This window comes from Gadus chalcogrammus, chromosome 2, assembly GCF_026213295.1.
Source record: "Gadus chalcogrammus isolate NIFS_2021 chromosome 2, NIFS_Gcha_1.0, whole genome shotgun sequence".
Classification (NCBI taxonomy): domain Eukaryota; kingdom Metazoa; phylum Chordata; class Actinopteri; order Gadiformes; family Gadidae; genus Gadus; species Gadus chalcogrammus.
In genome coordinates this window covers 22788101-22800983 of record NC_079413.1, presented here as the reverse complement: position 1 = coordinate 22800983, position 12883 = coordinate 22788101, and the positions used below count along the sequence as shown (strand labels likewise).

Below are 12883 nucleotides of genomic sequence, written 5' to 3'. Positions count from 1 at the left end.
CTTTAGTTGTTTAAGATAGGGGCAACAATTCCCAATGGAAACCGACTGAAAAAATTGTTTCCGTTGGCAACGCTTCGAGGTTACTCAAATACAATCAAGAACGTTCCGCCAGATTCCCTCAGGGGACTCCCGTCAAACTAACTGCCAGGTGGTTTATTATGGTTGTCAAGACTACAACGTTCTATGCTAACCATTGGGACTAAATCAAGTGACCGCACTCAGAACCTTCCACGGCGGGAAGCACAAACCGTCCGACTGGAATACGAACATTCCGGCCGGAACCAACCAAAGAAAAAACAGAACCAGCGCCTCACCTTGAGCTGAACGGAGGAAGATCCTGAAGTCCAGCGATGGTCTTCATTAAAATACAGCCAACAGACTTACCTTGAGGAGATCTGTTTGTTGCTGTTGGTCATTAATACTATTCAGTGTACCTTTACATTATTATGCACCCAGTGTGTACAAGTTATATCACTCAAAACCATACGAAGAACCAAACTACCATGTACGTCCCACAACAACCTTAAACCTAAAAACCGGGAATCATTCAATACAAATCCGTGTCTACATTTTACAATTATCTAGATTATTCAGGGTACAAACCATACAGAGCAAATCTAAACGTTGAGCTCACAGAGAGCCGACCATAGCCCTGCAACGTCACCCTGACCGCCTCATCACCAACAGCAAATCATGCCAGCCAGAGAAGTGGGCATCTGAGTGAAAGGACTGCCCATAATAAAAAGAAGCCCAATTCCTGAACTATCCAACCATCTTCATGGCTTAAAAATGTACAGACTTGACATTCCATTGTGTTCCAATCACCTTAGTCTGCTCCCTCGTTTTTTTTTTTATAAAACTCTACATCTCCATCACTAGAGTGTTGCATCCTACTCATGGGAGTGTGGTCTGAGTGAGCAGAGATGCATGCTGGGATACAGTGCTGTCTGAAGTCTTCAGTTCCATAGACACGCCCCTCAGGAGAAACAAAATGTTTGAGAATCTGTCGTGACATCAGTTACATGAGCTGGAATAACCTTCAAGATGGCGCCAGGATTCTCAGAGGAGAAAGGCCAAGAGGAAGATGTGTGGGTTCTTCCTCGCAGCCAGTGGAACACAACAACGGTCTTCATCAGAGTACCATGGAACACTTTGAAACATTCTCCTCTTTACACCTTGAAGCCCCAGTGAAGGTTTCCTTACCTCTTCAGCTGAAGAGCACAACTTCAGCTCGAAGAGCGCACTAGCTGGAGTTCCCGGGTTGGTTCTGATTTAAGGGAACCAATCGTTCAGCTAGTCCTGTCCGAAACAATTACAGTTCAGCAAGTGCAACTGAGAGCAAGACAAGATCCACAGGGCTCTCCATCAATCCAGCCAGGTAGGAAGAGCCGTCTCATTACAGGTCTGAAGGTCATCTTGAACATCCATTGAGGTCCCTTTCCAACGTCAGACTCTCCTTGTGGAATTCCTTTTGGTGTCCATCCTCCATTGATCCTGATTGGTGTAGTCCTAGTTTGAAGTCACTGATCTGAACACGCCGCTTGCATCCTTTTACACTTGATTTGGATACTCTCCTTCCTGCCCAGTGTGTTGGATCTCGCTCCGGAGCGTCGCTCAGGGCTCTTCATGTCTACTGGAGGCCCTTAAGTTAACGTGTGGCCGTCCATCAGGTATGATTTAGTTGACCATTCCAATATCCCAAGCCAATCACACAGACCCCCGTATGAACATTATCACTGTCAAAGCAAGCCGGACACACACATACATAGAACCCAGGACAGGCAATTAGAACCCCAGGGCAGGTGTGAGACACACACACACAGTAGAACCCTAGAGATTCTCAAAAATCTTCCATCTCATGTCAAACCCAAACACACACACACCACTGAGCTATAAAAGGCCAAACAATCATGCAGGGTAAAAACCGCAAATAACATTCCATTATCCAACCCCAGCTCTCCTGCCAGGGCACCCAGAACAGAACAACCAATGTCTCCAGAGACGTAAATTATGTACAGCATTCTTCAGTGGCGTCCCACATTGGTGATGGATTATGCTTGGCGTCTCCAAAATGTGTCCCAGGTTGATTCAACATCTCTGAAGTCATGTCTTTGTAGTCCAGTGGTTTCCTGAATGAGGGGCCTTCACAGATGCAAACGGTGCAGCTTTATTCAGCCTGAGGGCAGGAAGGAGATCATCTGTTCAGAAGACCACCCAGTGGAGGGGGGGGCTCTTGAGGAGCAGGATCCATATGGGGATGGCCCCAAATAAGACCTTCTTGGAAATGAAACTGTTCCTGAGGAGTCACGATGCCTGGAGGGGACTGTTTAATGTGTTCCATGGTTCTCTGCGTCAGACTGAAGTTGTGTTTTAGTCGTTGAGATGAGGAGCCCCCTCATCTCCCCCTGGTGTTTCTCCTTCTGAATCCCTGTCTCCATCTTTAAGAACATTCCAGTCCATGTAACTGACGACACGACAGTTTCTCAAACACTCGGTTTCCCCTGAGGGGGCGTGTCTACAGACCTGTAGACTCGAGACAGCTCTGTATCCCAGTATGCACCTCTGCTCACTCAGACCACACCCTCACAGTAGAGCAACACTCATGTGATGAAGATGCAGAGCTCAGGAGAGTAGAATGAAAGAAGACTAAAAATATCAGAACCAAACCCATTACTCTGTCTTACAACAATAACTTTGAGCCTGTAACCATTTTAACAAATTATTAAAACCAACATAAACCAAACACCTAAGTAACCCATGAACCAATAAAACATCCTTACTACTCAGATCAACCTTCAGGTAACGGGTTAACTCACCAGGAAGCCAACATACATCAATGTGCCCAAGAGTAATGAGAAATTAATGACTTACAGTTTGCAGTTCATCTTCATGGTTAAGTTGGGATACTCACAGAACTGCAGTTAAATATCCAAGATAGACCTTTGAAGGAAGGAACAGTTTATTCATGGTCCAAATTTCAAATGAGAGTTAAAGGGACACTGTAATATTTTAAGTCATTTACTACCTCAAATCAACGTATTCATTCATAAATAAGTCCTCATTGGTGTAAAATTATCTCTGTCAAAAATCTTAACTAATTAAGAAAAACACTTGGCAGGCGAGCTGCGGCTAGTGAGCTAATTAGTAAAACTCAATGCAGGTTCGGCACCCTCTGGTCGCCTTTGTAACAGTGAGAGGCTATTTCAGCTCTGTGTTTGATCATAAATGACCTCCCTCATTTTAATTAAAGGGATGAGTCTGATTTGACTGATTGAGATTCAAACTTCAAAACGAAAAAAGTCTACATTCAATTCACCTTACTGTGTGCGCGAGTGAGTGTGTTTGTGTGTGTGTATATGAGAGAAGGAAGCTTTCATCAAAGAGACCAGAGAGACTCATTCACTGGTTAAACTGGAGTCATCGCCTAACACACACACACACACACACACCACATATAGATTCACACCATATGCACGCACACACCACAGATACACATATAGATTCACACCACATATAGATTCACACCATATGCACGCACACACCACAGATACACATATAGATTCACACCACATATAGATTCACACCATATGCACACACACCCGATATATATAGATATATAGATATATATAGATATATAGATATATATACACATATATCTATATACATATATATACATATATATACACATACACATATATACATACACACACACACACCATAGGTATACACTAGTGATGGCAGTGTGACACTGAAGCTTCGATACGTGCTTCAAACCCTGATCTACAACTCCCAAGAAGCACTGCTTCGAAGCTTGCTTCAGAGCAAAAAAAAAATCACGTGACATGTGACGTCCGAAGAAGCAACTGGTTCGTTGCCTGAATGAATCCGACTGGTCCGCGGCTCGGTGGAGAAGCTTTGAGCAAAAAAAAGAAACCGACTCAATCCATAAGCCGTTGAAAAACTAAGGCAGCCTACCCCAATACCAAATCTTTGAGTGTCTAACCCCATCCCACATAATCACCCCCTTTCAAAGTTACTCAAGCACACCCAACCACGTTGCCCGAAGCCAGGTCACCGCCTAATTATTTAATGAAAAAAAGAAAATAACAACACACAATCGGAGCAACAACCGTGTACGGGAGTTGTGAAGAGTATTTATGTAATAAAACAAGTGTTGTGTCAACAAGATTAGGGTAGGGGATAACACACTAACTCTGGTGCAAAAGACCGGGGTTCTAATCTCGGTACGAAGAATAGGGCATGGCAATTTTATTTATATAGCACAATTCAGGCACAAGGCCATTCAAAGTGCTTTACTGGGGCAAGATTGAAATACAACACATATTAGAAAAGCGAATGAATAAAACATTTAAAAGCGAATGAATAGAATAAGAATAAGTCAACATGTTATAGGTTTTTATAAAATGCTGTTTCAATATCCTAGTCTACTAGCCTATTTGGACATAGGCTGGTCTATCCTTTTAAGAACAATTTAGACATCTGTATTTTGATAAGATGTAGCCTACCTCAATACAAATCTTTGAGTGTCTCACCCCATCCCACATAATCACCCCCTAGAGTTACTCAAGCACACCCAACCAACCTTGCCCGAAGCCAGCTGGTCACCGCCTAATTATTTAATGAACAAAAAAAACACAATCGATGCTACAATCGTTAACGGGAGATGTGCATAGTAGGGTATGTATGTAATAGAACAACGTAAAGCATCGATTCGAGTCGACTAGGGGATAACACACTGACTGGAGTGGAGGATCCGGGCTCGAATCCCATTCCTGGGGGGAACGTTTTTATATGCCGTTTCAATTATATCCTAGCCTACATCAGTTAGCCTATCTGAACAGAAGGCTAGGCATATCCCTTTAAGAACAATTTAGACATCTGTATTTAGATCAATCTTTATTCGTGAAAAGATCATGCTTTTAAGTTTTTGGGTTTGTGCGTCAAATAGTTTTCAAAGCAGGGATACGTTGAATCCACTGCAGCCTCGAACTTCGCCAGCAGAGGTCACTGTCACTGAAGCTTCGAGTAATGAACCCATTTTCGAAACATTGGCTCAACTGGTTCAATGCTTTATAAAAGCTTAATTTGCCCATCACTAGTATACACCATATAAATAGTGTGGTACCCTGCTCCCCCAATGAGCCGGGTTCCAGGTACAAGCAAAGTTTAAGCCGCACAATGTAGGCCTATTGCATACATCTTAGACAGATTATACTCACGGTCTCTAGGGCCTCCGTGGGCCTCTAGTCGCTCGCAGACCCGAGGGCTTCCTTCTTCCTCGCTCCCGTTCCTCCCAAATGTCAGTCCTCGTGCTCCTTTTAAAATGTCTTCCTGGCTGTCCAGCCAGGTGTCTCCCATCTCGCTGATTGGGGTTCAACGGGCGCTCTCCGTCGCCGGCTGGTGGATGACGGTAGTATATTCCGTCCTGGATGAAACCTCGGGTCCGCCCGGACCGAGGTTTAGGGGGCGGGACGCCACAATACACACACACCATAGATACACACCATATAGATACACACCATAAAGATAAACACACCAAATAGACACACACCAAAGATTAACTTAATAGAGATACAAACGAGATACCCCCCACACACACACACACACACACACACACACACACACACACACACACACACACACACACACACACACACACACACACACACACACACACACACACACACACACACACACACACTCACTCGCGCACACAGTAAGGTGAATTGAATGAAGACTTTTTTCGTTTCGATCTGACTGGGGATGGGATAGGTCAATTCACTTGAGGTGGTAAACAGGTTGTTGTTTATTCTCTTGCCAGAAGGACTATTTCTATCTAGACTAGGCTTCTTATAAATGTTTAGGAATATTTTATTCGGGGCTAATTAAATAACATCCAAGGCTTTATCCCCAAATAAAACAGCATAGGGACGCCACTGCCTTAAGCTAACGTATTTATCCACGATAGCAGACACTTTAAATAAGTTATAATTACATGCAACTTATTTCAAATTTCCAATAGTATACTCGATACATACAAATATATATAAAGGAATATATATGAAAATGAAATGGCTAAAGTTAATGCAAAATTAAGATGTAGTCGAGTACAAACAGTCTACTCTCATTGCAGTCTTTGGAAGTTAATTCTGACTGATATACTGTTATCTTCCACAGCATGACATAACACATCTCAGGAAGTGGTGGTGCTCCACCTTGTTGGAGAATCTTCATACTGAAGGGTGTAGTTCTTCTGAAGCAGATGTGCTATGAATTCCAATATTAACACAACCGTAGCAATGACCTACAAAAACTATTTGTGTGTGTGTGTGTGTGTGTGTGTGTGTGTGTGTGTGTGTGTGTGTGTGTGTGTGTGTGTGTGTGTGTTTTGTGATTTAGACCTCACTTGACCTCGCTGGGATGCTGACGGCATTACCCGCCTACATTTTTTATCCTTTTGGCGGCCCTCAGTCAAATTTTGGGTTCCTAAATTGGCCCTCAGCTGTCAAAACTTTGAGAACCCCTGTTGTAGACCAAATTCGGAAAACTGTAGTTCCACCATAGAAACGCTAGAGGTCAGCAATACTCCCCGTCGCGCAATGACGTCGGTTAGGAAAAGTGGAGTCGAATTCATTTTAAACAGCGCTGTCTTTTCCTATGTTTGAAAGGAAGCACATTTTCATCTCTCCTTGACCCGATGACGTTTTTCCACAAAGGTTAAGTAAAGGATAGGAGATTTGACTATTCGTAGAGGAATAGGGACACAGCTAAGGAGTCTCACCCTTAGATATATATATTAACTAGATGCTTCGTCCGCGCTGCTGGCCAATGGAGTCGAACGTCACCACTGGCGGCCATCTTACCACAGTAAGCTGCTCAGCCATAACATTGTGTTGGTAGTGGTACATGTACTTTTTAAACAACCATAACTTAACCATTTTCAACCGATTTTCAAACGGTTTGGTTTGTTATAATCGTCAGAGATGTAGTTATGACACTGCATACTTTTGATAGAATAATGAAAAATAGAATAATGTTCTAAAATAGGTACAATATCATAACCACGTTAATAACGTTTGTAATAAACCAAACCGTTTGTAAATCGGTTGAAAATTGAGCAAGTTATGGTTATTTAAAAAAGTACATGTACCACTACAAACACAATGGGTGTGTTCGAAACCACCTACTTGCTTACTACTCTTACTAACTATGACGTCAAATTGAGTAAGCAGAACGTAGTAAGCGAGTTTTAGGTAAGCGAGTAGTATCAGAGAATGTTTAATATGAGGAGAACTGGCACTCGCGAGTTAGTTCCGGTTTTCTGGACTGGTTGCAGTAATAATCTTTGACCACGCGGGGCGCTCGTAGGCGAGTCCAGAATGAATGGGAGCCAACGGGGTTTTATCCTCAGAATCCACTTTTCTCACGATGTAATTTTTTGTCAAGTAATTTCAAAGTTGCTATCAAAGGGTGGGGCTAAGATAATAAACTCAGTTGAATATTGCATTTTTTAAGGTCACGTATCTGTTCTAAAAAGGCGTTAAAAACATGCGATGACGTCACACACTAATACTGTCAGAGGTACTGCTTTACGGCAGTTTCTAAAGCACTTCCCTTTTCCCGCAACGATAACACCAGCTGTTGGAGGTACGGCTTTTTTTTGCTTAATACCCTAGTTACAGAGTTTTAGTGAGCTAATGTAAAAAAAAAAGAAATGCGCGAATGTTTTACATATGTATGTTACTTACAGAGAGTGTTTTTTCTAATCCTCACTAGTGCCGATGATAAAGCTTTTTTTTTTAGTAACGATTATGAGCCATTTCTTTCTCCTAAAATAGAAACCTGGATTAGAATCATAATTTTAAGACTGCATCAATTTAGTTTACATCAGTAAACAATCTGCTAGAGAGCAGTGTTCTGTTGTTCTCCTCATGCCTCTTCCTTTCTTGATCTCTACAGTCGGACCTTGATGCTGTGACAACGGACAAGTCTTCTTCTCGTCCTTTTCCCCTGCCTCTGTTCAGTGTTGTTAAATCATTTCTCTTTTTTTTTTATTAGTTACTGTTCTTATTGTGTTCTTGTTAGTGTGATGTTTGAATAAACTTGCCTGTTGCAATGTTGGTATAATGTTTGTATAATTACTGTTATACAACTGTTACTGTTTCAATATGACCCAGACCATATTTCTCATTTAACAAACATGTGTAGTTTATAATGTGTTGCATGGCAGAGCAATTATATTCAATGGCTTAAAACAAACCCATCTGTAAAGATCAGTGAATGCATAGAAATCAATGACAAGTGGTGTAGATGGTTTTCCCTCTGTGCAAGGTCATTAGCCCAAGTCCTACAAAAAAATAACGACTGTAATAGCAGATGTTGAAGTTGTTAAATCTACCACTCTGATACGAACGTGAACAAGGAAATTACGAGCAAGTGACGTAGTTCACGCCCAGACACTGATTGGCTGATACGTTTGCCACTTTGCAAATTGACTTTTTGGAAAACATTTGGATTACGTTTTGGAAAACGTTTTGCCAAATCTTTTGCAAAGCCTTTTGCGGATTGAAATGTCATTTGAATATCGCAACACACGCAGCGTGGCGAAGTGGATTGCAATCACGGGGACGCTATAGCTTTTCAATTTGAATAAAGGAACTCAAAGAATTTGACGTAGGCCTAATGTTATTCTATTTTTATTGTGATAACTTTAGCAAATTAAATTGATTTTTTTAATTGTTTTTTCCAGCTGATATAGCGGTGCCGACTCCTGAGAGCAGACGTAGGACTATCTGAAGCTGCATTGTCCCTTTGCATATTAAAATACACTTTGAAAAACGTATTTACAAATTACATTATAAAATTGCATAATGATTTGCCAATTGCATTGCCATTTGAATTTTGCTACATATATGCTTCCATAGTTGTCTTCTTTTAAGCAGTCAAGTGCACCGTTTGTTTATTTAAAAAAACATTTCTGACTGCAAACATGGAAGATAATGATTCAATAGCCAAACTCAGACATTTCTCAAAACTGGACTTTCAATCCAAAAAGGAGATAATAAATGATGGAAGACCAATGCCAGAGCTTAACGGGTTGCTTCAAACTACGGGACAGAAAGTAACGCGGTCTTTTCAAACAGAGTGGTACCGCCGAAAAGACTGGCTTTGTGGCTGTGCTGTGGGGTAAGGACTCAATACAGTCAATATTGGTTGAAGATGCCAAAATAAACAACTCAAATTGAACCATGTGTGGCAAAATGGAGAGAAGGGGGGGGGAAGTTGCTCGACAACGCCACCTGGGGAATTGCACCCCAGGAAATACAACCTTGGCCCTGTACTTTGGCCAACCAGAGGTCACACAGATTCGTTGCACGTTTGGTATGAAGGACGAGAGACGGACTTACAAAAGATGTAATTTTATTTATCTACGGTAAGCAGAATTAAAAGAGCTCAGGGACCTCAACAACCAATGAAGTGTCAAGTCAAAGTAGAAATAAATACAACAGGCACAGAGCTAGGCGGTAGCGAGGCGGTCAGACTAAATAAACTCAAAACCACAAAAGAACCACTACAAACCAAATCAAAGCCTGCCGCCCGCTACACCAGCTCCTGTCCTGGAAACACAAGAAAGAAACACAGAATTACACTACTGTTGTGGCGAAACACTCAGGTTGTTACGACAATCATTTAAAACAGAGGACTATAATAAAACACACACATACACAAACCCAACAGCTATGTTAAACTAAACAGAAAATAATCCGTTGAACCCCAAAGCAATAGATCAGAAATAATAAGAAAATATTGATATGCTTAACCCCAAATGGGTCAACAAAACGCAACACAAAAATATATGTATGCATAGGATTTAACCCCAAACAAATAAACTAAAGAACACAAACACAAAAAGATGAAAGGAAAAGCAGACAATTAACCAAACCGATAAGAATTGTGGTGGGACTGGAAACTTAGCGCTGCGTGGGAATGCAACCGCCACATCGGACTGTGTGGAAAAAGGCAACGGTGCCGGAGCAGCCGAAGATGATGAAGACGACGGAGTGGATGGAGAAGACGAAGCGGCTGGCGAAGACAGAGTGGCCGCCCCAGGACCGGAGGCCGTGGATGGTTTACGTTTGGGGATCGCCAGGTGTAGGCTACGTCACAGAGCCGTGCAGGGCAGCTTCACCAGAGCACAGGAGGAGGAAGAAAAGCAAAAGCACCGCTGCGGCTCCAACAGCTACAGCAGGACAGAGAGCAGACGGCTAAGCACAAAGCTAACACAACCAGCAGGTTAACAAAAGAGCACGCTTACCCGAACGAAGAGAGCTTTACGCCCCCGAAACTGATCACCGGCTGCGGCAACAGTACAGAGCGGATGCCACACTCCCCTCACTCTTCACAATGCCGCCCCCGAACAACACGGCCACAACGCTGGAAAGTTACAAAAACACTCGCGGTCACTGGGCACCTGCTTGTCATCATAAAGTTGCACGAAAGTAGCGTCATGCCTACTCACCTTCAAGTGACTGAAGCACACCACACCAACCGACAACAAACCAACAACTAACAGACGCCACACCGAGTCCTCGCCACGAGTGCCAGGCAGCAGTGTGAGCGCCAGAGAAGGCGCAGCACTTATACAGGTGAAACCACTCTGCAATCTGCCCACCAGAAATCACCTGAGTGGAGGAGGAGCAACACTCAACCTGCCACACATGTTCAAATGCAATGTTTTATCCTAACATCCACTGTCTCCATTCCTTCGCCAGGACAGAAGGCTACAATGACATCAGGCAACATGAGCAGCGATGAAGAGAGGAGTATGAGAGAGTGCGAGCAGTACGTGCAGAAACACAACATCCAGCAGCTGCTGAAGGACTGCATCGTCCAGCTGTGCACCTCGTGGCCAGACCGGCCAATGGCTTTCCTCAAAGAGTACTTTGACAGACTGGAAAAGGTGAGGTGTCAATCATGAGCTGACATCTTGGGAGTCTCGTGTGCATTCTGCTCTGCTCTGAAGTCGGTTACCTTCGTATTGGATATTATATGCTGTTGTCTGAATGACCGATGTGCTGCTCTCACATTGGACTTGCTGCAGTTGTATGCTGTGATTTTGGTTTTTGATCATTTGGCGGGATAACTTAATATTAGTGTCCTCGTGGACTCACCAAACTTCTGGATTAACCATTTGACTAGCAACTGATATTGAAACAGGCAAAAATGATATAATATTACGCATGTACAGACAGTACACTACCGCATCCAATACAAAACCCTACTCCTCACCTTCAAAGCTCTCCACAACCTAGCCCCCAGTTACCTCTGCGACCTCCTCCAAGAATACACTCCCTCCCGCTCCCTCCGCTCAACCTCTGCTGGACTACTATGTATCCCCACATCACGACTCACTTCAATGGGTGCCCGGTCATTCAGCTGTTCAGCACCCAGGCTCTGGAACTACCTCCCCCCACACATAAAACAGTCAGACACCATTACAACCTTCAAGTCACAACTCAAAACTCACCTGTTCAAACTCGCACACAACGTCTAACTGATCACTGTTTTGATTGTTTTTTTTGTTTTGTTTTGTCTTGTTTTTGTTTTATTTATTTCTTATTGCTTATGTTTACTTATTTATTTATTTATCTATTTATTTTTTCCACAATGTCTTGTTTTTTCTAAAAAATGTATGATGAATATATGCTCTGTAAGGTGACCTTGGGTGTTTTGAAAGGCGCCTCTAAATTAAATGTATTATTATTATTATTATTATGTAAAATGTTGATTTAAAGCTTTTTTTTCGGGACCATTGGAACAGATTTAGATGGCTTAGAAATACAGACCATCTACAGTAACCTTTAAAACATACATGTGTCTAAATAGTCCCGAGGTTTCACGATTGAATGCTGCAGTAAAAGTCCTCAAGGAGTGAGGGAATGGAAGCGCCCACTGACCGAGCGCTCCCCTCTGGGCCTCGGCCCGCGCCACCAGGAGGAGAGCATGCAGATGCTGCTGCAGCAGAAGGCCTCGGGCTCCCGCTCGGACTCCCGCTCGGAGGAGGTCTCCCCCCCCATGAACCCCGTGGTGCGGGGGCGCCGCCGCCGCGGGGCCATCAGCGCCGTGGTGTACAACGAGGAGGACGCCGCCTCCTACGTCAGAAAGGTCAGCCCCCGCCGCCGCCGCGCCTCACCGCTGTCGGAAACGCACCAGACATGAGCTGCGTGTCCTCGGATGCGATTGGTCAGGCCAGACCTTTGGTCGACTGACGGTCCAATCATGTATGATGTGTTTGTTGGTATGTGCGGTTCAGTGATGCCTCGTTTTGTGTGTCTTTTGCGTCGTTCAAACGCGTGAAGACGATCCCTTGGCATGTCAGGGTTTCCAGCAGCTGTCTGTAGGTTTGTCTCTACCAACAGATTTTACTTTTCACAATATGACGACAATGTCCTCGTCCGTTCATGTCAGCCTCTGCATTCAATTTGACGGAAACTATAGGCTGCTATTTGCCTTATGTAGGGGGATACAGACCAATACAATCTATCATAATTCATATTATAAATCAATTAAATCAATCAGTGGCTGGTCTCTGGTCAGAGAGCTCCGTTCTCTCGTTAGTCACACCTGATCATGACTAAACCTTTCATCAATGGAGAGACTGTAGTCGTGTTTGACTGATTGACAGTTTGGAACGCATGAATTTAGCAGAACAGCGAAAATGAGTATACTGAGAGAGAATCATTATCACCAGGATGAATGGTATGACATAACGGCTGCTGTTGAAACAGTTTGGCTTTTTGGATTATCTTTAATGGTTTCTCACCATGTTGCCAAACTTAAGAGGTTTTTTTTCTTATTTAGT

General features: G+C 43.2%; 1 protein-coding gene and 1 long non-coding RNA gene across 2 annotated transcripts; one reads left to right on the top strand and one right to left on the bottom strand.

Moving 5' to 3' along the window:
- Positions 1 to 10001: 10001 nt before the first annotated feature.
- Positions 10002 to 10767, bottom strand: LOC130400456 (uncharacterized). Its single transcript, XR_008902944.1, has 3 exons — positions 10541 to 10767; positions 10337 to 10455; positions 10002 to 10261 (listed from the first exon to the last, which is right to left on the bottom strand). It is a non-coding gene; the product is annotated as an uncharacterized LOC130400456 (long non-coding RNA).
- Positions 10746 to 12247, top strand: LOC130400361 (cAMP-dependent protein kinase type I-alpha regulatory subunit-like). The gene is made up of 2 exons (XM_056605046.1): positions 10746 to 10981; positions 12016 to 12247. The coding sequence occupies exons 1-2, from the start codon at positions 10748 to 10750 to the stop codon at positions 12238 to 12240; spliced, it is 459 nt and encodes a 152-aa protein (XP_056461021.1). The 5' UTR covers positions 10746 to 10747; the 3' UTR covers positions 12241 to 12247.
- The last annotated feature ends 636 nt before the right edge of the window (positions 12248 to 12883 follow it).